The sequence below is a fragment of the Protopterus annectens genome, chromosome 9.part0, assembly GCF_019279795.1.
Source record: "Protopterus annectens isolate FY-2018-M chromosome 9.part0, PAN1.0, whole genome shotgun sequence".
Lineage (NCBI taxonomy): Eukaryota > Metazoa > Chordata > Ceratodontiformes > Protopteridae > Protopterus > Protopterus annectens.
Window position 1 is genome coordinate 1,838,541,784 of NC_056743.1, and position 26,043 is coordinate 1,838,567,826.

At 41.1% G+C, this 26,043-nt stretch overlaps 1 protein-coding gene across 1 annotated transcript in view; it reads left to right on the plus strand.

Annotated features, from left to right (window-relative positions):
* The first annotated feature begins 6,688 nt into the window (after nucleotides 1–6,688).
* PIN1 (peptidylprolyl cis/trans isomerase, NIMA-interacting 1) overlaps nucleotides 6,689–26,043 on the plus strand; it is a 124,267-nt gene continuing 104,912 nt past the window's right edge. The window contains exon 1 of the mRNA XM_044084697.1: nucleotides 6,689–6,794. Coding sequence (XP_043940632.1) covers nucleotides 6,737–6,794 — 58 coding nt within the window. The 5' untranslated portion in view covers nucleotides 6,689–6,736. The remainder of the gene's footprint in view (nucleotides 6,795–26,043) is intronic.

Here is a 26,043-nt window from a genome sequence, read left to right on the forward strand (position 1 = left end):
GGCGATCTCTGCTTAACATACAAGGCCATGTCAAACCCTGAGCTATTGGACATGTTCCACTTAAAGAAATCCCAATCCCTGAGAGCCACACGCTCCAGGGATCTAAACCTTGTCATCACAATGAACAAAACATGCTGGAGGGATAGGCTCCTGACCCAGAGACTCCCCATACTCTGGAATAGACTGCCCATACATGTCAAGCAGAATGCCTCCTTGGGCCTCTTCAAAAGGAACCTTGATGATTGGATGGGAGATAGGAAATTCACCCCGGGGATCATGTCAGTCCTGCTAGACAGAGAAGTAAATATTGTGGGCAGAAACATCCAGGGAATTGTTATGGCTAGGCTTGTATAGGCCCTAGGGCCGATAGCCTAGTACCAACCTATGAACCTATGCAAACCTCTGTGCATTTCGTTTCTTTGGTGCTCTGTGCTTTCTCCTGTTGAATTCATAGGTTAGTACTAAGGAAGTGATTTTTAATGACAAAGACTAGCCCTGCAGCCTAAGGAGCCCAGCTGGATGAGTGACCTCCCTTTTTAATAAGGGCATTTTCCTTCTAGATCTGACAGTGTTCACATTTGTAGAAAGTACAAAGAACTGCACAGGTTGCTATCATGCATCTTTTTTCAGCCTGTACAATTTCTTTTCAACACTTTTATTAAATTATCACTTAAAACAAAGGCACACATACATTAATAGAAAAGAAGTAAACATATTAACATGTCATTTAATTTACATAGATTATACATTACATACATTTTCTTTCTTTATAACAACTGTCATCTAGTCCAACATTGCATAAACTGCTCACGTTCTATTTATTGTTGTGGTGAGGTTTAGATCCCTGGAGAATGTGGCTTGAGGGGATATTGTTTTCTTTAGGTGGAGCATGTCCATCAATTATGGGTTGGACATGGCCTTGTATGTCAGACAAAGATCACCTCTGAGTAGGTGGTATGCAACCGAGTACAGCTGGAGTTTCTTCAGTCGAGCTGCAAAAGGCATCTGCTTGAGGCTAGTGATCCTCTTGGTGAGGAACTTCTGTGGTCTTTCCAGTTGCTGCAGGTGTCTTGTAAGGTACATCCCAAATGGGGCATTGTACTCTATGATGGGTCTGATGAGTGATGCGTAGAGGGGCCCAGTGACCTCTTTCGATCTGGATGCAAACCCTTTTGTGATTAGGTGGGCCATACAGAAGGATTTTCTAACCACTTTGGCAATGTGATTATCAAAGGAGAGGTTACTATCTACTTGGGTCCCCAGATCCCTTATTACGTCTTCTGTATTTAGGGGGCTACCACCTATGTGGTAGTTTGTGGGTACTTTGTTTTTTCCAAAGGGGATGACTATGCACTTTTTGGCATTTAGCTTGAGGCCATGGTTTTGACACCAGGTATCTGTCTCAGTGAGACCCTTTTGGAGGATGTCTGTGTCAGTTGGAGAGTTAATTATAGCCCCTAGTTTGCAGTCATCTGTGACCTTGGTCAGCCATAGTCCTCCTGTGCTTGCCTGTACCTCTGAGAAGTATATGCTGAACAGGAGGGGTCCTAGGACTGAGTCCTGGGGAACGCCACTTATAACTGGTTTAGAGTCAGACCTAGCTCCCACAACTCTTACCATGTGGGTTCTGTCTGTGAGCCAGTTGGCAACCCATCTCGTGACGTAGGGGTTTATATTCAGGCTGGTGAGCTTGTCTATAATACGTAAGTGGGGAATGGTGTTGAAGGCCTTTGCGAGGTCTAGGTAGGTTGTGTGGACCACCTTTCCCTCGTCTATAGCCTTGGTAACTGTCTCAAAGAAGTCTTCCAGGTTTAGGAGGCATGATCTGCCCTTAACAAAGCTGAAGTGAGTAGGGTCCAGTGTTTGGAGGTTTCCAATGTCTCTGTTAATGAGATCCATGATGATGTGCTCAATAGCTTTGCAGACCAAGCTAGTCAAGCTTACAGGGCGATAGTTCCCGGGGTCCGTTGTGGCTCCACCTTTGTGGAGCGGAATAACCATTGCTGTGCTCCACTCTGTGGGCACGTAGCCTGTGGACAGGCTGAATTTAAACAGTGTGTTTAGGTGAGGGAGTAGTTCATTTTTGAGCTCACCTTTCCCTCATCTATAGCCTTGGTAACTGTCTCAAAGAAGTCCACCAGGGTTAGGAGGCATGATCTGTTTTAGTTAGTTAGTTCATCTTTGAGCTCGTGTAGGACGCAGCCTGGGACACCGTCCAGTCCCATTGATGCTGTAATTTTGGCTTTGGAGAGGGCTGTTTTAACCTGAGTGTCTGTGATTTCAGGGGCACTACATTCTTCTGGTATAGTTATAGGCCCTTTTAGGGATGATAGGGGGGTGAAGTTTGCACTGAACCTGTCTGCCAAGATGTTGTCTAATCGGTCGGTTCAGTGTATTTTGTGCCATTCTGCACTAACTCCAAGCAGATCTGAAAACTGCCACTTAGATTCTTGACATAGCTAAAGAATGCCAAGTATCTTTGGAGTCCATGGCAATTTTTCTTTCGAAGCTAGCCTTGGATGATTTTATGCGGGAACGTAGTTTCTTGCTGTTACTGATCAGGGATGTCTTCCCTTCTTGGGATTTTACTCTTTTCTGTACTAGTTTCCTCCTTCTATTGTATAGCTTGTTTATGGCAGGGGTCCACCAGACTGGTTTCCTTTTCTTGGAGGAGTAAGTCTTGGTTTTGTTTGGGATAGCATGATCCATGCATTCTTGTAGGTGCCCATAGAGTGCATTAGTGAAGGATTTTGCAGCTTGGACAGCGTTATCCTTTAGCATGGGGGCTTTGAAACTTCCCACCTCAGTCTTAAGTAATGTGAAGTTTGCTTTTGAAATGTTTTTCATGGTGGTTTCTTTGACCGGGGGTGGTGGCAGAATGTGGATATCCAGAGTGATTAGTTTATGGTCAGATCTAACCAGCGAGGGGTTGACCTCCAGTGTGGAACACCAGTCGCCCATGTTGGTGATGACCAGGTCCAATATGTTGTCACCTCTGATGGTGGTGTTGACCAGTTGATCCAGGGCATTTGAGTTTATGAATTCTAGGAAATGTTGGGCAAGGGAGTTCATACTTGAGTAGTTCTCCCAGTTAATGTTTGGGTAATTGAAATCACCCAATATCAGGGTGTTTGATAGGACTTTTATGTTTCCCAGTGTTTCCAGGAATGCAGAGTGAGGGTCCTGGGACATGGTGGGTGATCTGTAGCAAGCTATAATTTGAATAGCAGCTTTGCCCGTTGTTAGTTGCACGTGGATGATCTCTGAAGCATCGTGCTGTGCCTCTAACCTGGAGGTGTGGGTATCCTTGATGAATATGGATACTCCCTCGCCTTTTGTATTTCGGTCCGGGTTTTGTGGCTGAAATGTATGGTATGAGTTGTAGCCTGGTAGTGCTGGGGTGCTCTCTGGAGCCTTAAACCAGGTTTCTGTTACTGCATATATATATTGATTTTCTCCATACTGAGGAGTGCCTCGAGTGCATGCATTTTGAGGTTTAGACTTCTGGCATTGAGCAGCATTACCCTCAGTTTTTTGTTACTTGTGCTATTTACTGTGGTAGGCTTGTCTTTTGAGCCTTGCCTAAAAAAAGGCACTATGGGGGTGGCAAGAGCCTTGGCCAGTATTCAAAAGCCTAAGGGTGACAGGTGCAAGCAGTCTCTAGCGAAGCAACGTGGCTTGTCGAGCATGTCACCCCAGGCTGACAGACACTGGATCCCCTTTGAATGACACCAGAAGCTTAGCCAGTTGTTGAAATTGATAATTTTTTTTTCTCTATACCGTGGTATCATTCTTGGTGAGGGCAGGATGCTACTCAGGGTCAGGGTCATACTGGCCTGGGCTACGTGATCAGAGAGCTCCTCCATGTCTCTTTTCATGTAGTCCAGGGAGGTATGGCTCAGGTCATTCACACCAACATGGACAATGACAGAGTCATATTTTTACTTGTTCTGGAGTGACCTAAGTGCTTGTGTTATGTGGCGGATCCTGGCACCCGACAGGCAGGTAACAGTAACCTTCTCCTTGTTCAGCCTAGTGAGTGGGATGTCAGTGTGCCTGACTATAGAGTCACCTATTACTAGTGTGTTGGGTATGTTATTTTGCCTTAAGGGCTGTGATTGTGTGGCACACTGGTATACTTACAGTGGTATGAAATGAGGACTCTAACTTTTGCTTATCTTTGCAAGGCATTGAGTTTTGGGGACTGGTAGTGTATTACATTAAAACACTGGACAAAGATCCAAGAGTTACACATAACATATATGAAACAGAACAAACTGCATGCCATTAGACATTTATTTAAAATATGAGGAACATGCCGGTGCACACATATGTCTTAAACTTGTAGTGCAAGAATTCTGAACAAAGTCAAACGTAATAGTGGTACAACGGCCCAACATCAGAAACAAATTTCAACTATTGTTTTTATGAACTTAGATAGTTGCTAAAATAAGAGGTTTTGCATCAGCCTGCATATTCTGAAGGTTATTTTATGTAAAACTCAAATCCGTCAATTGCCAATCCCTTTCTCCCCACTTTTGCGCATGGGGTTGAAGTGTCACTTTAGTGACAATCATCTAGAGCCAGTGTTCACAACTGTCTTTATTTAGTGACTTCGGCACTATTTTATGAGGAAAGAACCAAAAATATGAAGCCAAAAATGTGGACATTATGCAAAACTCTGGATGGTTGAGAGGGGTGGGGTGGCATCATGGCTCCCTTCCAAAAATAACTAGTGCCCACACATACAAATAGAATAAAGTGGACTCATACCTTTCATCTGCTTGGATGAAGGCATAGTGCAGTGATTTTGACCTTCAGTTTTAGCTTTGTTCATCCTAGATGTACTGATGCTCCTGATAAAGTTAGACCTGCTTATGGGTACATACCTTATTAAATAAATAAACTTAAGTCTACCACTAACTATATACATTCTAGTACATAACGACCTTCTAATGTGAAATGAATAAAGTGCATGTGACTCTATGATTTTTAATGCTCAGAGGTTGTGGGCCATGATGGGTGGACTCTAGGCAGCACAGCTCTCAGTGAATCACAGACAAATCTCAATAGAACTGGGGACAAATTCAGACATATCCATGGACAATCAGGGACACTTAAAATATTAGTACCCATACCTCTCAACTGTCCATGATACTGACTCAGATTTTATCTCTGTCCCACTTAATCCTTCTGAAAAATTGTGACTTTTGGAAAAAAGGTGGTGAATTAAACTTTATAAATGATACCAATAATTACAGCTATATAAACTTTTTTTACTTCAGAAAATGAATATTAATTTACATTCTCTTACTCTGTCAATGTCTCAAGTTAATAGTACTAACACTAAAAATGTCCCTCATTGCTACAGATTATTTTTGGATTTGTCCCTGATTCTTTTGAGATTTGTGGCCGATTTGTTGAGTTATGCTAGTATTGTTAACCTGAGGTTTCACAGAATAAGAGACTATGAATGAATATACATTTTCTGAATTTAAAGAAGTATAAAACTATAAGTATTGCCATTATTTATTAAGTGTAATTTACCACCTTTTATCCAAAGGTCACCAGTTTTAGAAGGGATTAAGAGGGACAAAGCTAAAATTTGAGTCAAAATCAGGGACAGTTGAGAGGTTATGCTTAACAGGGCAGCTATGCCTTATCTATATCATGACAGTGGCAACTGTTCTAATATTTTAAGAGAAAATATTGTCAAACCCGTCTTCCAAATATTGCACAAAAACGGTATTTCTCAATGTAATATAGATTAAAATAAAAGGAACTAAACCTTTACAGCAGATACTCTTTCTTATGAATGATAAAGTAAACACGGTGCTTTTGTGGTACTGGATGCAAGCGTGGATTGTCCTGTAGAATCTGCACACACCCCGTTTTGGTGTGTATGGAAATGCATCATGCCCATAACCAGACAGAAGTTGTAGCTATTCTTCTGTCACAGTATTTTGTAATGAAGACCAAGGCTTTGACAGGTCTAGGCATGTAGTAGACCACTCAGCAATTCCATCTGCTGGTGATTTGGCGAAATTGCAGTCTGGATCTTTGGCGGTCTCTGATGGCTATAAGCGCCAAATCCACGTGTTTTTGTCATTAACATTCCAGCTCTTTGTGTTTGGAGTTTATTGAATTTTGTTGAGGTCAGCAATCTATCAAAAATGGTACAGTGCTCGTAAAATAGATCAAAGCCGTGCTTAAGAACCCAGTTAGCTGTTTTAGAGTCTGGAATCTAACAGTATGCTGTGAAGATTAAAATTTAGAGTTGTCAAAATTATTAAGTATTACAAAGCAAGGAACGTGTTACACTCAGTTTTCATTTCAATGTTTTATGCGGAGAAGCTTCATAATTTTCACGATTTTTAAATTAAAATGAAATTCTGATGTTAGTTGCAGGCTTCCTCAAGAAATAGGAATTGTAGCCAAATTGGCATTTCAGTAACCATTCAGAAGTCCCATAGCAGAAAATGTGAGACCACCAGCCCTGTAAAGGCCTTTTGTAACATTGCTAATCATTCCGTCAGTCAAATACAAGTCCCGCCTTTTTTTGCTGTGAGTGGGACGGAATAAAGAGGAAATGCGTGAAGGACCGCCTTTAAAACAAATTTCGCACGAGCCAATTATAGGGTTTTCTTTGTGAATTTGTCCAATCGAGTAAGGTTTAGGATTGTGGAGTAGGCGGGCATTTTTGGAAGGGGAGGTTGTTTGAAGGTTTGCTGAAAAGATGGCCGATGAAGAGAAGCTGCCTATGGGTTGGGAGAAACGTATGAGCCGTAGCTCAGGTACGGGAATATTAATATTATGAAGGGTATGAGTAAAGCTGAGGAAAGTGAGTCTGCTTTCATTTTTCCAAAAGTAATCAAACAACGAAACGAGGAGGGTAACATTGCTGTCCGTGGGGTAGTCATAGGCCAGACAGCCCCCGCCCCCTTTAGCTATGATATCAATGAAACACTCACTGCAGCGTGCGCAGTTCAACATATCTTTGGTGCAATGATGTCCTTTATGCCTTGGATGGCGTGATTTATTCTGTGTGGATAGGGAAGTAAAAAAGGGAGCTGGGGTTTTAGTTTTTTTAAGATGAGGATGCATTAAAGAACAGTCGCTGCAGGGCCAGCCAGCCATCCGGCGATGTAAACCTTGGCTCTAGGCGATTGTTACTGTTGAAGTGACATCCCGACCCTCTGTTCAAAACTGGGGAAAAGGTGATTATCAATGTATGGATTTATTAAAGTACAGTCTGACAAATGCAGAAAAAGTGCTTGCATCAGGAGGTTGCTGGGCTTGGCCACTGAGCAGTAAAACGTAGGGCTTGGTGGAAGGGCTCACTATGTAGTGGACAGAATTAAGTAATATGATGTTTCCGGCTTGTAGGTGTCAAAGTTTGCCTACTCTTTGTCCACAGGATAAATTTTCAGTGACATTGACATGAGATTAATAAAATTGTGGTTGCAGTTTGAATTTTGAATCTTAGCAGATAAGGATGTGGATTAAAGGGTGGTGTGAGGACTGGTGATGGAACATGGGGCTTTCTCGGTGATACCTTTAAGAAACCAGTCAGATCTGTCCTAACTGTTGCGCCATCTTTCATATTTATGTTCAGCTCATGTCAGTGTGTTGTGATCCCCAAAACTTGGGGAGATGCTGATGTTCATCAGGAAAACTAGTCTGATTAATTTGTCCCTTTTGGATGCGCTGTGGTCTCTGCTTAATCAGTGTAGGCCCAAATATCTTTGCAGACCTTGTATTGTATTTGCTTTGCATCTCTATATACAGTCATGGTGCCCTCTCAGCACTCAACAGAGTGCATGTTGGTATTGGTATTTTGTCTACCTTAACATGACTGTTTCTTTGTTTAAAACGGTGGTAACTGAGACATAATGTAAAAAAGGAAAGATAAACTGATTGGATGCAGTTGTCTTGGGACAAGGTATGAAATTTAGGGGAGATCGAACCAGAGGAAGAGTGTTAATACATTAAGACAGTATTGCCAAGAGCAGAGGGGGCAGTGTCAAAGGCTTGCAACATTCTGAAGTGCGTTATTATTCCTGAGGAAGGCAGATGTTCTCATGCAGCACTCTATAAATCACTTGGTACAAGAATCTGAGCCTGACACCTTGGTACCACTGTGGCCTTATAACAGTTTGAACTTGCAAGCTGTTGCATGTGGTATTTAAGTTTAATGTCTTCTTGACTTTTTCCTTTTCGCCAGAAAAGAGCGATACCAACTAGACCGCCCCCATCATGATGAAAGTATTACACATACCAAATCTTGTGTGTAGATTGTCGTGAGACCCCTTTTGGAATATTTTGCACAGATCTAAAGGCTACCCCCAGGATGTGGAAAGTGGTTAAGAGGGAAAAGGCCCCATATAGAGGAACAAAAATAATTTAAAAAGCCTGTGAGGACTGGATTCCTGTCATGTAATGAGAATGTACAAAATGGAGGGATGGGAGTATGAGGGAGTATGATATGGTATTGGGATCATTGGGAGTCTGTAACGAATAATTAGAGAAAATGTGAGAAAGCATAAGGCCATTAGGTTGGAGAGGTGAGTGTTTTCAGTTCAGAGGGAGAGTGAGTGATGAACAGTGGAGTTGTTTGCTAGAAGTAATGGCAGAGATGAAGAAGTTCTAAGTGTTGGGTAGTGGTTTGAAATTTGTAAATGGACTTGGGGCAACTTGGAAGTGCCAACTCCATAGAGCTGGCTATGTGGAGACCTGATCCTGTGTACTGCAGCCTAATCCTAAGGTTTGTGTGCTTCATTAAAGCTGTAAGTCAGTTTGCTGAGTCTGCTGATTTGCTCAGTGTGATAGTAACGCACTAATGCAGATTTCCAACATTTTAAGCTACAACACTGATTTAGAAAAAAAAAGGTTTACAGTTGGCGAGTGTCAGAAATCCTTTCATTTGTGAAGTAAATGTGAGAGAGATTACAGAATTGCATTCTGTTAACGATTAACATCTGTTTATATTTCATTAATATTTATTGTAGGAGTGTCTTTGTTCAGAAAGAATTTTTGAAAATCACTTTAGTTTTTGTCTACTTAGTAATTTATAATTTTACAGTATCCAGTAATGTTTCTTTTACTATGGTTAAACAGCATAATTTTTTTGAACCACCTTGTATATAAATTGATGTGTTTTGAAGTTTTATTTCAGATTCCCAGAAAGTAATGTTTTGGTCATGTTAATGTAGCGTACAAGTACTGCAAAATGTTTGAGTTTTGTAGTAATGATGCAGCATTGAGCATTGCAACCTCACAGTTGTTTGTTCCCTAGTTTGATTTCCACCTAGGATGACCTCTGCATGTAGTTGCATGACCTTCCCTGTATCAGCATACATTTTTGCTGCATCTTTCATTTGCTCCACATCTCGGAGACACCAGTGGGGTGAGTCTGTCACTCTTCAAAATTGCCTATAGATGGTGTGTGTGTGTCCTGCAAGTGGACTGGTTCCCTGCCTAAGATTTATGTCTTTCTTTTTATTTTATTTTTTGTTGACAGGATTAGTCCTCTTCAGGGAGACCTAAGGAGTTGTTTATACTAGTAGGGGAAATGTGGCCAGGGCATTGGGAAGCTTCCCCTACTCTTTTCAGTAGGTGCTGTGTGGATTTTTTTTTCATCCACCTGATCTACCACCAGCTCAAGCATAACAGCTTATCTCATTTTCTTGTTGTATGGTCTTTTGCTTGCCAAAATAGACTCCAGATTTGTTGTGTCTTTGACATTGGAAAAGGAAAAGGAACTATCAGAAAAGATAAATGAAAGAACTGTTTAGATTTGAAGGTTTAGTCTTACAGTAGCGTGACACTGAAATAATAGATTCTGCATTGAAGCTGCTGTTTAAGAAATGGCTGCCTGCCATTACACCATTTAAACATTTCATTTGCCATGCATTTTCTAGAAGTTGAGGTAGTCGCTCATTGGAAGTTGGTGCTGCATGAACACAGTCAGTGTTAGTGTGCATGTTGGGTGTGTACTGTGAATACTGTATATGCATTTTGTAGCATCAGCACTAGTTAGCTGAAGGAAGGGAAAGAATGTAGAGAAATTGACCCGCTTTTATTACTTTACTAAGAGTATGCTTATTTGTTTCTTGTTTGTGTTATGGTTAAGTTGAGTGATATGTTTTGCACCTTTTTGGGGGTGGGTAAGTGTATGGCTGTATAGAGTTCATTGAAGCATTTTGAGTGCTTTGCTTTGAGCCATATTAAGAAAGTTAAAACTTTTTTAGACAAGTAATGGCAGATTCTATGCAACTGCTAAGTCTTGCTGGCTTATGTTTGTTGGCCTCCTTGCATGCTTTGACTTTTTTTTTTTTATTTAACATTTGTTTTCCGGGAAAGTCCGACTTGGAACAAGCCAATTTTCATTGGCTGCCCAGGCACGTGTCTTTGGGGCAAGTCACTTTTGCTCTTCAAAATGCTCATTTCACCCCCCTGCCCCAACACACAGGTGGTTTACTGTAGTAATAACCAACAACGTGGGTGTGGTATATTGAAGATTTACCCACAGTTGGTGTGGTTTAATCACGAGGGTGGAGCCAGAGTGAAGTGTGGGTAAAGCTACAGAAACTGGCTCAAGCTCAATGCCAAGAAATGTATAGTTATCCCCTTTGGGGGAAAAGTGTACAATTACCACATAGGTGGCAGTACACTAAACACTGAAAGTGTGATAAGAGACTTAGGGACACAGGTGGACAGTGGTCTCACCTTCGATATCCACATCGCCACAACAGTTAGGAAATCCTTCTATGTTGCACACCTCATCACTAAGGGCTTTTTATCCAGAACAAAGGAGGTCATTGTCCCACTGTACTCATCCCTCTTTAGACCCATTATAGAATACAGTGCCCCATTTAGTATGTACCTCGACATCTGCAACAACTGGAAAGGCCGTAGAAATACCTCACTAAAAGAATCACAGGCCTAAAGCAGATGCCATATGCTGACCATCTAAAAAAAACTCCAGCTATACTCTTGTTGTATGTCGTGTACTCAGAGGTGATCTCTTGCTTATACAAGGCCATGTCAAACCCAGAGCTGTTGAACATGCTACATTTAAAGAAATCCCAATCCCTCAGAGCCACACGTTCCAGGGATCTAAACCTTGTCATCACAGTGAACAAAACATGCTTTAGGGATAGGTTCCTGACCCAGAGACTCCCCAGACTCTGGAATAGACTGCCCATACATGTCAAGCAGAGCACCTCTTTGGCCCTCTTCAAAAGGAACCTTGATGACTGGATGGGAAATTCACCCTGGGGATCACGTCAGTTGCCCTGCTAGACAGGGGTCCAGGAAGTAAATATTGTGGAAAGAAATAGCCAGGGAATTGTTATGGCTAGGCTTGTATAGGCCCTAGGGCCGATAGTCTAGTACCAACCTATATACCACACTATGGAGTCTATTATACAATGGCATTATTTAAGAAAAAAATTTACTTTTCTTAAATGTCTTTGTGTGACTTCCATGGTGTTCTACTGTGTTTTTCTGATTCTGATCTGACGTACTGCCCATGCATATGGGACTTGTATTCCTAGGCTTAAACAGTGCATCACTGCTTTAGCAAGCAAGCAACAGAGAAAGGATGATCTCTGTTTTTCCTTTAAATGAATACCAATGATGTGTAACCTGATGACAGTTTAAAGGTACGAGAGAGATGGTAAAACAAGGGAAATCAGGTACGTTCTACAAACCAAAACATCCCTGATTTTCCTTGTATTTTTTGTGGTCTCGTACGTACCGCTCTTCAAAAACGTGAATGCATGTGCATTGTGTTAAGGAGTAGTTTGTTATTGCTGTACTACAGCACACCGCACTTTCACAGTACACTACACTTTTTGTCTCTTGATGTCCCTATGCATGGCATTTTGCAGTACTGTGCAGGATCAAAGTTAAGTGGGGATAAAGTGCATTTTAAACAAAAAAAAAATGTGCCAGACACAGTCTAGGAAATGGAAATGACTGTTAATGGCTCAAGAGTGCAGTGCACCTTTTCCTCTCTTGATGTCCCTATGCATGGCATTTTCAGTACTTTGCAGGATAAATGGGGACAAAGTGCAAAACAAAATGAGATTATTACATGCCTGCATCTTTGCATTCGAGAAAAACTACAATTGCTTAATAGAGAGAGAAGTCTGTCTGCTCAGTGATGCTTTACCGGATGGACTTTTATCATTGGTATATTCTTGATTTACTACAAGCATGCTTGGTTGGGCTGACCAATCAGCGTGCTTCTTTTGGAATGTTGGTTGCTAGTCATTGTATAATAATGGTTCTACAGTAAGAAAACTGTTTATGTGGGCGTTATTAGATGGCTTTGCAAATGGCATTTTTTGGGCTTGATTCTACGTGTCTATTACAGGCATATAGTCATGCAGTCAGTACTTAATTCTGTTGTGCTTTTGTCCTTCTGTTTCTTCGGGGGAACTGACTTCACACCATTCACTACAAGACCTGCGTTTTGTGTAAGATTTTGGAGGCAGCCTGAAAAGGTGAATTATTCCAAAATACTGATGAATGTTGGGTTGACTTGCATATATTAAACCATGTTTGCTGTGACCTTTTAGTAAGTAAAGGCAGGTGAGTCTGCATGTTTAGCAGGGGTGTTTAAGCCTCTTGTCTGCAAAGCAGCACCTCTGCAACTAGTTTCTGTCCAAGTCTTGTGATTTTTTAATGGGTCTGTTAAATTGATATTATTGTGAAAGAAAAATACATGAACATCTAGGTACATCAACCTCGTCTAACTAATCTTTCAAGTAGTTTAGATAGCTGTTGCTAGTGTTTTAATTTTTTAAACTACGTTTCATTCTTTGAAGTGTTCGTTTGTTAGAGAGATTTTTGGGCATTCTTTTCCGTTTCATTGTTTATGCCATATTATTTATTATGTTTTTAATGGGAGCAAGGCCCATTTGTCAAAGCTGGACTTGGAGGTTTGTCATTAATCCACTATCAGGCTTCACCCTGAAGTCATGGTTTGTTAGGATAACCTGCCTGGGCAGGAAATGCCCCTTTTCAGCAGCAGTCTGGGATGGAAAGTTCCATATGTTGCAGTATGAGTATAGCTTACAGGTACAGTAAAAGTACAGTTTATAAGCATGTACAGCTTACTTATACAGTTAAACCATAGAATAGCAAAACAAGAATTCAGAATTACTCTTTCTAAGATGTTCTACAACTTCTTTAGCTGTAGATGATATGAGTTTTCATAAAAGAATGATTTCTAGAAGCATTGTTATTGTAGGTCTCTATGTGAGAAGTTTAATGTAAAACAGAATAGTCAGAATGTTGAATTGTGTTTCAGTGTAAAGAAGGGAATATAGTGCTAAAAAGAGAGCAGCTCATAAGCAGATCTCTGATAGTTATGTGTTTGAGACATGGGCACCAAGAAATTCCTCTTGAGAAGTAGAAGAGTTTATCATAATTCTTTGTAGTCCATGCAGGTTTATCTGCTCCACGTACTACTAGTTACAGAAAGTTGCGTGTCTTGGCAGCTTTCAAACCCGTAAACTACTTGGCTAGCGGTATCAGAAAGAGAGTATACTGGCAGATTTAACTGCCCAGTGCGATGCCCGATCTTAAGTAAAAATGGGGAGTGCTTAATTTGTTAACATCGGATCTCTTGTTGGAGAAGCATATGACTGATTTGTCTTTCCACATTCGGTGTGGATAAAGTTGGGAATCAGAAAAGGCGATATTTACTCTTAGTTTTTGGCTTGATTAAAACTGCACAAAACATTTGAAAGAGGTGGTTTAATTTCAGTTTTTACTGATGTCTGTAATCTGCCATCTTTGAAGAAAACTGAAGGTTTTTTTTCCTTGTTCTAGAAGCCTTGACTTTTTATGATTAACCGTAATTTAATTATTTAAGCTAAAAGGGTAGCTGACGTAGGTTGTTTTCCAGTTGTGATTATTTATTTACAGTGACCAGGAGTGGAATGAATTTCAGTTATATAGGATTATGCCAACATAACAAAGAAGCAGTAGATGGGAAAGCTTGTGGTATAGTTTATTTATGAAGATATGGAATTTAGTGACAAAAAAGATGGAACGCTGTTAGGAGGGGAGAAACTGGAGACTATGATTGAGGAACCAGTTTCATTGGAAATGGGAGTCCACAAACCATTTATATAGATAGCCTGAACAGATTATATGCAATGGAATGGTTTGCAGGATCAAAAGCTTTGTTTGTCATTGGTTAGGACCACTGGGCAGTTACTGATCTGCGACTGACAGAGAAGCCATCTCGCTGTGAATACAGCATCCTTCTGTTGTGAATGTAATTGGTGAGATGGTTGTAAATGACTTCTGTCAAGGATTCTACCTGGTGTCACTAGATAAGATGTGGTCCAGATGTCGTTTGTGCTGTTAACCTTTACCTGTTTTGGTAAATGCTTTGCTAATGTTGCTTTTTGCATTAATGGCATAATGTTTTGTTACATGTGCCTTGCATGTGTGCTGTAGGGGTACAAAGCAGAAGTCTTTGCATTGTCTTGAATTTGTACTTCTGGGAGTGTCCGGGGAGATTTGATCACGTAGAACTTTACTGTCCTTTCACTAAAAAACAAAATTGTCAGCTAATTCGTCCTTTTCTTACTCTTGGGTCTGGCTTCATAGCAGTTTGCCTTTTTAGTGTTGGTCACAACTGAGAGGACAGCCGAGTCTGTAATTTCTGGAAAACTGACTGCAGTGGTTAATAGAGGGTGTAAGAAGTGCAATGTTACTGATTATTAAGCAGTGTCTTTAACCTTTATCTCTTGCTGCAGAAGAAAGGACTTCTTCATTCTTTAAGCAAAAAGTTGAAAGAGCTTTATCAATCCTCAGTCCAGATATTCTGAAAGTAGGCAGAAATTCTGAGTGAATGGACCAAAGAGCCTGAAGGAGTGAAATGGTCATCATAATGTCGCCTTTTGTGGAGACTAGCTGTATTATGGAGAGAGAGAAAAATTTAGAGTTAAAAAATATTGACGGAGACGTTAATTTTTGACAACAGTAAAATGGTAAGAGATGTGGGGTTAGAATGAAAGGAAACAGTGACAGCTTGGTTAAGTATTGGAGGAGAGTAACGGACAGGATATAATACGGGTAAGGACCAGAACACCAAGGGCGGAGGAGTGGCCATATTAATTAAGGATATCCACACTTCCCAGGCTGGTTGCCTAACTTAATGCATCTGAAATTATCCAAGTGCAACTAACTCTGGGCAAAACTGCAATCCATATTGTAGCTTGCTACAGGTCCCCCTCCTTGTCCCAGGATTCCCACTCCTGTTTTCTTGATATACTGGAAAATATCAGGGTTCAGCCAAACAGCCCTAATAATGGGCAATTTCAACTACCCCACCATTAACTGGAAAAACTACTAATGTACCAACTCCTTCGCTCAATGCTTTCTAGAATTCATAAACTCCAATGCCCTGGATCAACTTATCCACACCCCCACCAGGTGCAGTAATATCCTAGACCTAGTCATTACCAACATGAGTGACTGATGTTACACACCTGAAGTCAACTCCTCGTTGGTCAGGTCCGACCATAAGCAAATCATAGATAAACTCACTAAACTGGGTATAAATCCCTATGTCACAAGATGGGTTGCCAACTGGCTCTCTGACAGAACCCACTGTGTAAAAGTTGCAGACTCCAAATCTGACTTCAAACCTGTGAGAAGTGGAATATCAAAGGGTTCAGTCTTGGGTCCTCTCCTGTTTAGTATCTACTTCTCTGAATTGCAGGCTAACAGAGGGCCTCTGGCTGACGAAGTTTGCAGATGATGGCAAATTAGGTGCCATAGTCAAGTCCCCAAATGATGTGGACATCCTACAGAAGGGCCTCACTGAGATTGATGCCTGGTGTCAGAGCCACGGCCTCAAGCTCAATGCCAAAAAATGCATTGTCATCCCCTTCGGTAAAAACTCGGTACCCATGAACTTACCACATAAGCTGCAGTCCACTTAACACCGAAGGTGTGGTAAGAGACCTTGGGACTCGTGTGGATAGTAGTCTCTCCTTTAATAACATCGCCATAGTAGTCGGAAAATCCTTCTACGTGGCACACCTCATCACAAAAGGGTTCTCATCCAGGAAAAGAGGTCATTGTTCCCCTCTACTCGGCACTCATTACACATTGAGTACAACGCTCCTTTGCAGTGTACCTCACGACATCTGCAACAGCTGGAAAGGCCACAAAAATACATCACAAAGTGGATTACGGGACTCAAACAGATGCCCTTTTCTGACTGTCTCAAAAAACTCCAGCTTTACTCTGTAGCATATCGCCTACTCTGAGGTGTTCTCTGCCTAACATACAAAGCTTATGTCAAACCTACAGCTGTTGGGCATGCTACACCTAAAGGAATCCCAATCCCTCTTAGCCACACGTTCCAGGGACCTAAACCTTGTCACCACAATAAACAGCATGCTGGAGGCATAGATTCCTGTCCCAGAGACTTCCCATACTCTAGAACAAGCTTACCCATCCATGTCGAGCAGAGTTCCTCATTAACACTCTTCAAGAAGAATCTTGAGTGGATGGGAAATAGGAAATTCACCCCAGGGATCACTTCTATGGCGCTGCTCGGCATGGGAAAATGACCTTCTTGGGTGGCAAAAGCCAGGGAACCTTGTTGGCTAGGCTTACATAAGCCCTTGGGCCGATAGCCTAGTACCTACCTATGAACCTGTATGTGGTTTTATCGGCAGCACATGGGAGACATGATTGAGAAAAAGTATGATGGGAGGAAGGAACCAGGGTGGCAGCTGTTGTGGGGGTGGGGAGGGTATTTCAGAGATTCAAGAACATAGTGAAATACTGGTATTTATGGCTGCATAACACACTAGATTATGGTATGGACCTGCTAATTCATTTTATCCTGTAGTCCTGGGTTTGATGGACTCTATCTCCATTTGCCAGTTGTGTGACTCTTTTTCTTTAAAAAGGTGAATTAAGTACAATTTCAAGTGGAAGAGATTTTTCTAGTTTGTGTGTAGCCAGTAATCGGGGCTGTACCAGGAACTGTGTACCATTTGTGCTCTAGTGTGTTACTAGCTTTTGACCTGTCGCATATCTCTAAGGTACAGCTTGTGTGCATTTCAGCATGTCTGCCCATGGATCTTGCACTTTCTTCCGTTTTTCAAGTAAAGCAGTTTCTGGAAGGAGTGTTAACACCTGAGATCACAAACAAACTGGTTGTTCTTAACTTGGTGCTGGATGAGTTAGCTTCTCCATTTGAATCTCCACATCAGACAGATTTAAGGGTCATTGCTCTGACATCTGCAAGAAGAGTGTCCGAGTTAGTAAGCAAACCCTATCTGGTCTTCCCCAGGGAATGGAGTATCTTTAAGATAAAAGTCCCTCTTTCATTTCCATAGTTTTTTTTCATGGTCTACTTTGAATCAGGCCATCAATCTTTACCCGTGTTCTATCCTGACCCTCAGAACCAGGGAGAGAGGATTCTACATACTCTGAATATGCATATGTAGGTCTGGTACTAGAACCAAGCCCTTTAGAAAAGCTGATTGGCTATTTAATTTCTGTGTCAAATTTACAGTTGACTGTTTTGGATGTTGCCTTTTGTTATACCCACCATGATAAACCAATTCCAGGCAGCATCAAGACGCACACTACAATGGCAGTGCCGTCTTTGTTGGCATATTGGAAAGAGGTGGGCTCTAAAAGCATTCTGGAGGCAGCTACATGGTCTGTTGTCCATACCTTTACAAAACATTACAGACTAGATTCTGTTTTTCTAGAAAAATTCTCCAGGGACTCCTGGATCCATATCTTTCCTCATCCCCAGGTGTGATGGGCTGATCAAAGCCTAAAGTTTACTCTGGCAGCGCGAATGATGACCACAGTACAGTCGTATGTTGCATGAAGCCATCATAATAGATATTCAAATTCCTCACTGCTGTAGTTGCTGCACCCACCCTCTGCTCCCTACTGTTGTACCTATTTTATGTTGACAAAATAGTTCAGTAAACCCCCCCCCCCCCCCCGGGTCTGTGTCCAGTACAGGTTGAGTACGCTACTTTTGTTAGGCAGAAAAAGTCCTGAAGATTTTTCACATTTTCCTTCACAGGGCTGTCCAGACAGCAGTCGAATGGAAGTGGAGGAAGCCAGAGCTTTTGGAAGATGGCCGTTTACTGTGTCTTGGGCAAAACACAGCCTGTATAGCTTAAAGGCTACTTCAGCATTGAGGAATTTGAACATCTGCTGTTAATGGGCAAGTACAACTTACTCAATTGTGATTTTTCTTGGACTTGGATTTCCATTTGGATGTGGTTTCTGTTGTGGTGGTGGAGTTATTTTGTCATCTGGTAGCCCTGTTGAACCATTATAGTCTAAAGGTATATCTAGTTTGGCCACCAGAATTTATTGAGCTGGCAAATTTTAAGGGTTTACAGAACCAATTCTGATTTTTATTTATTTTTTTGATTGGGGCGGGTCCTTCCAAAGAATAGTGGAGGCATTCCTGAGCTGCAGAAGCTTGGACCCTCACCTGTGCCCTTGTTCTGTTTGCCTCATTATCATATCGATTATGTTTTTCCGATGCATTCCTGAACAGTTGTTGTGAGCTGTGGAGGTAGGGATGGAAGAAAGCTTGTCTTGTCAGGACAAGCTTTTAAAGTTGGATTATTTGTTCTGCCAGACAGAACTCTTGGGGAAAAGCAGGGCTGTTTGAGGTCACACCCAAGCTGTGCAGTCCAGTGTATCTTTTTGATTTGGAAGTGTTTTACTCTCAGCATCTAAGGAAGGATGTTGCAGTTTTGTTTTTGTTTTCAAAATACTTTCTCTGGTCTGAGTTGGGAATCTCTTGATTTTCTTTGATAGCTCTTTTTGTTCCTGTGTTAACTGTAAAAAAGTTTTGAAAGTGACCCTTAGCTAATGGCACCTGAGCCTTTACAAGCCTAGCCAGTAATACCCACGATATGACAATATTGTATCTTGATTCCCTAGGGGTTATCTGATTGCTCTACTCTGCAAGCTGGATCTTAGACTTTTTTTGTGCTGATAAGTTTCCTGAATTTGGACTGCTTTTGGTCAAAAATTTGTTGTATTAACTGAAAGTCTTGGAAGTGAGCTAATTTGTTGGTCTATCCTTCAACTCCTGGTTTAAAGGAAAATTCCACCTTAGAACTTTTTTTTTTCTCATTGTATCTTTGTTTTTGATCTATTTTAATGCCTCTAAATCATGCTTCTTTTACTTAGCATATTTCCCTCAAGACTGATGATGGGGCCTTCCTTGGGAACATGATCTTGTTTTTTATATTTCCCTCAAGACTGATGATGGGGCCTTCCTTGGGAACATGATCTTGTTTTTTGCTTTCATTTCTTCTTCCAATAATACATTTTTAGAAGTGGTGCTGTTTTCTCATGCCATTAACATAGAATGGCAGGACTGTGAATCACTCATCTAAACGCTCCTTGTGTAGCAGAGCTACTTGCATTTTTCTCCTGACTAAGCTGTTCGCAACTTCCAGAAAAATAAAGTAGGTAAATAAGTTTTTTGTAAAGGGAGCTTTTTGTAGTCCTAAAAGAACTGACAGACCTTCCCCCACACTTGCATATAACTATACTTTGACAAAGATAATAACCAGTATTAAATGCATTTAGCAATACAAAGAAAAAAACTACTGACATAAAGACGTTGACCAAGACTTGCATGTGCAACACGTAGCCAATATATGACAGTGACCAAGTAAATTGTGAACTTACATCTACTGAAGTAGACTCATTTATTTTATATATAAAATACACACAGTAAAGTATGTGAAAAAAAAAGTGTGTATAATGGTGAACTAGATTATATGCCTTTGTGTACTTCATGTCCTTTCAAAAAAATATCAAAATGGAAATTTTGTATAACTATGTGTCTACACAAGGACACACTCTGATGTATATGATGTGTGTGAATAAAAATGTATGTAGTATGTAGAGTATGTGGGATGCAGTACTGTTTAAATGCACGTGTCAGACTGTGCATTTCAACAGTCAAGTACTTCTGATTTCCTCGTTTTTAATGCAAGGGCACATAGTGTGTGTGTGTCTCTCTCTTTCTCTTTGTTTTTACGCCTCATTGCAAGTAAGAGAAAAAAACAAAACTTGTAATTTTACTTCTGGAAAAGAAGGGATGGTGTTGAGAGCTTTTAGTTTAGCATACAGGAAAGTAATTATCTTGTAGCAAATAAAAGGTCTCTCTGTCTCTCATGTGACATCTGGCTCCAGCTTGGGTCATCGTTTCTCACTTGGATCTTTTTCCCCAGTCTATTAGTATGTGCCCAAGGTGGGTGAAGGTTCTGAGTAGGCTTCTGCATGTCACATATTATAGTAAATGGAGGCTATGCATCTGTGAGACCTTGTACCACCACTCTTGGCTTCCACGTGATTCTGACTTGTTTCAGACACCTATATGAATCATGACTGTTGTACTAAAGTGGAGACTCATGTTTGGGCATCTGCGCAAATCGGCCTTTTCAATTTGTCTTCACCCTTCTTTGAAGAACTCCTGTTTGGCAGTGATTCTGAAGTGTTGTCTTTTAAACATTTTTGTTGGTGACTATTGTCTCCATTTGTAGGACCCCCTGGGTATAGGCAGCTGTCTTGCATGACTTTCTTGCCTTTCAGAAGGTTCTGGTTTCTTGTAATGTTAACCCACATTTCACCCCGCTGTTGGAGAATTGCTAACTGCAGTTTATTTCACTTGCAGATATCAAGATTGCTCCTTTAAAAATACTGATGGTTGAAGGCTGCTTCAAGTCAAGGAATGGCTACTTAACGTAGCTTGCTTCAGAAATCCTTCCATTGTGGGCACTCGTGCTTTGGCCCCTTGGCCATCCTTTCAGCAAGTTTTGTTTAGAATGCATTGAAAAGAATTGGACTTCCTCTGTGCTTCAGAACGTAGCCTTCTGAGCTCCCAGTTTCACCCCCCCTTCCCATTTCCTGCCTCTGTGGTGCTTTAAATTCTTGTAGAAGGCCGCCTGAATCAAAATGAAATCTTGCTTACGTCCATTTATGCACAGATGTGTCTTCTGTAGTGGATAGTCTTTCTTCTTCCCCAGATATTTGTGTGGTCTGTGTAAATAAAATGTTCCTGTTAGGCAAGCATAAGTTCTGCATCTCAGTATGTGTTTTGTTCTTGCAGATTTGTACTTGCTAACGTATGGTGGCCAAATAGAGGAATGCTGTGGCTGAATATGGTTACCTGGCCTTCCTGCAGTGTGCCATCTGGAGGTCCTTGCCCTGCCATGTGCAAGATTGGGGATACCTGATTTAATATTAGGAGTTAGTGTTGCTGAAGAAAATCTCAGAATGCCTCAATGCTGTAATAGTTAAATGGTGTCATGGTTATTTGTGCGCTATCCCTTTAAGGATTGCAGTTTGAGAGTGAGAACATTATGGCGGCCATTAAATTTGGAGCAGTGAATTGTTGGTAATGTATAAAGTGTATATGATATTAAAAAGAAAAGCAAGTTGTCGTTATTGAAGGGTAGGGGTGTTAAGTATATGGAACAGTATGTGTTAGTGAAAATATTTCTGTATTGTGTGTACAAATGGGAAGAAAGATGTATTTAAAGCCCCAAAAGCTCCCCTGGATTACTTGGGAACATTTAAGCATCAATCCTCCACCCCCGTTATGAAAAACTCAAAAATAAGCAAAGGAACCCTACAGCAAATACCTCTGTCTCCCTGATATCCGTAAGACAGGAGATTAGACAAATCAAGTAACTCCATGTCCATTGTGAGAAAATCAGTCCTTGTGTGTTGCACAGCTGATCAAAAAAAGGGATTGTGTCTAGATAGATGTCTTTGCCCCCTTTGGCATTTGTGTCCAGACACATGCAGCAACTGGAACACCTACAGATATACCTTACTAAAAGGACACTAGACCTAAACCATATGTCCTTCATGGACCTAAACCATATGTCCTTCATGGACCAACTCAAAGCCCTGTTACTATACTGTGTATCTGACATACAAGGCATCCTCTGATCCAGTACGGATGGATTTACTCCACATTAAGTCAAATAGCCTAAGAAATACTTGGTCTAGGGATATAACCACCTCAACAGAATAGTTTGGAGGGATCCAGTATCTTGCAGAGGATACCACTCCTCTGGAACAGATTTCCCATCCTCTTAAAACAAAATTCCTCTTCGTCATATTCAAGTGCAACTTGGATCTGTTAATGGGAAACAGAAAATTACCCCTGGACTACCCCATGTTACTATTAATGGACAGAGGCAGCTCTTAAATGCTTTATCCCTTGCTTGTGTAAACACAATCATCTCTGGTATATGATCCCAGTTATTCTCACTAGGGATAATAAATATATAGTTATCAAACGTGGGATGGGTAAGTCCAGTGTCCGGTGTAACACCAACTAGAAAAATTTCAAGCTCCAAAAGGGAAATTGGCTAGGCTTAAAATGTCCTGCAAGGGCAGCTAGCCTAGTGCTTCCTATGAACATGCAAGTGTATATTTGTGTTTGTGTGCATGCCTATATGTATGTATTTACATGTACACACCTAAACACATTTATTATATGTGTATGTATTATAGTGTGTGCATAATGTCACATTCAGGCGATGGACTCAACAAAGTCAAACTTCATATGGACGAGACCATATACTCGAACCTCCGAAGTGTCAACTTTTGAATGTAGATCACTGTACAGTGGGGATCAGGGAATTTACCCTTTTCCCCATTGTAGTGCAATCTCAGAGTTGTTACATTTAATATGCAGGGTTGTGGGGGAGGTAAAAGTTGTTTTCTGTTCAAATTATCAGAAGATTTATCATATGGTCTCACTCATGTTAAGTTAGACTTTGAGTCCGTCTTCTGAATGGGATCCATATTTTGTATGTGTAATATATATTACACACGCATAGATATCGTATAAAGAGTTGTAATCGGGTCTCTTGTCGGAACCACATTGTGTGTTGGGGAAACTCGAGTGAAATCTTGACATCCCATTACAAGAACACACAATGTTATTCAGTGAGAACTAATTGTAACAGAGTTGTCTGTTCCAGTTACAAAAGAAAAAGCACAGTGTTTTATTGGTTTTGAAAGCCAGTAAAGCACTAATCGCCATCTTCTTGCAGACCACATGCAAGTATAATTTGAGGAAAGTCAGGAAAAGTGTTTGGATAGTGATGTAATTCTGTTATAGACAAGTTTTACAGATAGAATATGAGGCAAGATAGTCAAGGATATTTGACTGAAGGAATTTTAGATGGAATGAGATCCGACTGTAACAGCATTTAAGGAGTGTGTAACAATTGTTAAACACCCTTGAAAGTACTGGACGGCACAGTGGTGCAGCAGTAGCATTATCTCCTCACAGCAAGAAGTTCTCTCTGGGCCTCTGCTGAAAATTGGCTTCGTTCCAAGTTGGACTTTCCTGGTAAATAAATGTTAAATAAAAATAAATAATACTGTTACTGTGAAGTCTCTCTGTACAGAAACACGTTGCAGATTTATCCCCTTTTTTGATTTTTGGAGCATAATCCTTGAACAGCATTCACTGCAACTTGGTGCCAGTGAATTTTAACAGTGCTAACGGCTGGTTCTTGTCGCTGAACTTTTGCTTTATTGAAAATCCATTTCTGGCTGTTGCAACATATCCATGTGTGTAGGTTTGGTAAGGGGATAGTTTTTAGGGTTGCATTTGGGTGTTTGTGTGCAGCTTAGATATGGGGACATTTTTTCAGGGTGCATTTGGGTGTGGTTGCAAGTTAGGGGGATATTTGCTGGGTGTACTTTTGGGTGTGCGTGCAGATTAGGTAAATGGATAGTTGCTCTGGGGTGCATTTGGGTATGTGGTATGTGGAAGTGTTCTGTGTCAAGATTAGTGGTAACTGCTAGGGAAAAGGTTTTTCTTGAGGTAGTGTGCAGGGTTGGGTGTTTAAGGCAGGGATAGCAATCCCAGACTTGGGGAAGTTTTTGGAGTGACTGTGTTAGTTGGGAGTCTTGTCCAACTGACGCAGTCCTCCCAGTGGAACAGGTGGTATAGGAAGCCCTGTCCTCCATACCTCTTGTGGTGTTTCCCATCTGCTTACTTAATGGTTTCTTTGAATGTACAGAGGACTTTGCAAGAATTGGCTGTGGTAGTACCTGTTGTTGTTGGTACCTACACTTAAGAAATTAGGCAAACTCTTCTGTCCTTCCAAGGGCCATGAATTTTGGAGTAAAGCTGCCCAGGTTCTCTCTCTCATTATGGCTGCTGCCTAAAAGAGGCCTCCGAAGAGAACCCTTCAGTTCACTCCCCCACAAAGCACATTCGGCATTGGGCTGCTTCTTTGGCAAGCATGCTTATGCTTCAGCAACTTTGTGTACGAGTTCTCCACTAGAAGACAAACGAAATGTGCTTTACTCTCTTTTGGCATGGGTTTGCAGTGAAATTTAGAGATGCTGAAAAAAAGTAGCATGTAGGAACTTGTGTCTGAAGTTATGCTAGGAGGCAGCCTTGGCCAATATCAATTTCTCCATGCTGCTGTTACATAATTCAGTAGATGTAGCAGCCCACTTTGCCAGGTCAGACATTGGTATTCATTGTCATGCTTTGCTCTGGCATTGTAACTTTGCAGATTGCTTCAGGGAGTCCTTCATTGACATCCTATGTGATGATTTGTCGTCGTTTGGAGAACAGGTGAAGGAGATGCTGGAAAAGAGCAATCAAGAAGGGGAGACACTAGCAGCTGTTTGGGACTAGGGTTTCTTATTCCTCGGATAAACATTTTCTTTAACCAAGAGAGGGCGTAAAACCTTTTGCTTAAAGACTAAAAGCGCCAGCTAGCCCCCTGGCATAGAGGGATAAAGCCTTGACTACAACCCAAGCATTTTGGGTTTGATTAGTGGTTCAACTGTCTCTGATGCTCATGGGGAGGAATATGCTTGCTTATCCAGGAGGGAGAGGATTTGTTGAAGAAACTGAGTGGAGGCATGGTCCACAGAGGAGAATAGCCCTTGGAGGTTGAACACAAGGGTGCCCCCCTCAGCAGCAGAAGCAGTCACTGACACCCCCCCCCCCAGCTCTTCCTCCCTTATTACTGTTTGCTGTGACTAAACTCCAACTACCTGATCTGCCCTGTTCTTTGACATCCATTAGGGCCTACCATCTACTGGCTGTTCCTTTACTCAAGAACTGCATTTTCGGGTTCATTTAGATAAAAAGTTACTTGCAAACATTATACATTTGCTTATAATCTATGCAGTCATTGTCAGTCAAACATTACATAGCTCATTCAAGTACCACCTTATTTTAAACCTCATTCCTCATCTTCATGTATTGTTTCCACAGTTTCCATTTTTTCTGTATAATTTGCTCTTAACCTTTTCTAAAGATGGCAATTCCAGTTGATTTGTCTCTGTTACTATACTCCCTGCTCCTAGTAAAGTTGGTTTACCCTTTGATTTCTGTTTTCTAGAAATTGCTTTTTTTTTTGGCAGCCGCCATAATTAGACTCGGCAAGGCCTTACTATGTCTTGGCGATTCTGTATCATAGCTCAAAAGAAAATAATTTCCTTAGTTACGCCAATTTGCTCACCCAGCATCTCTGTCAAAGCAGTCTGCAGGGAATCTTTAAAAGTCTGCCAACTCATTCTCCCAGAAAATGTTCCCAATTACCTCTTTCTTCCCCATCACACCTCCATCCAAACTTCCTACAAGCTCTATAACCACCTTCCACGTCACAAAACTCTGAACAACCCACATTTAATATGAATGTAACCCTTTTCATCTTTTTTCAGAACCCTTTTCTTAAGGGGGTGGGAGGCAGGGTTAGATATCATTTCTTAGTTTGTGGATCATAATTGCAGTCCTGTGAATATCCCCTGCCCCCTCTTTTCCTGAAGTACAAGGGATATTGGGTAAAGTAATTTGGGTGTTGAGCCTCCTTCCTGAAATACAAACCTTATTGTTGCACTTTTTTTCAAAAAAAAAAGTCATCTCGAGTGTAGCACTTCAATTTCACTTTGTCAGGATTCAGTATCTATTCTCTTAATTTCACATAGAGAGTTCCC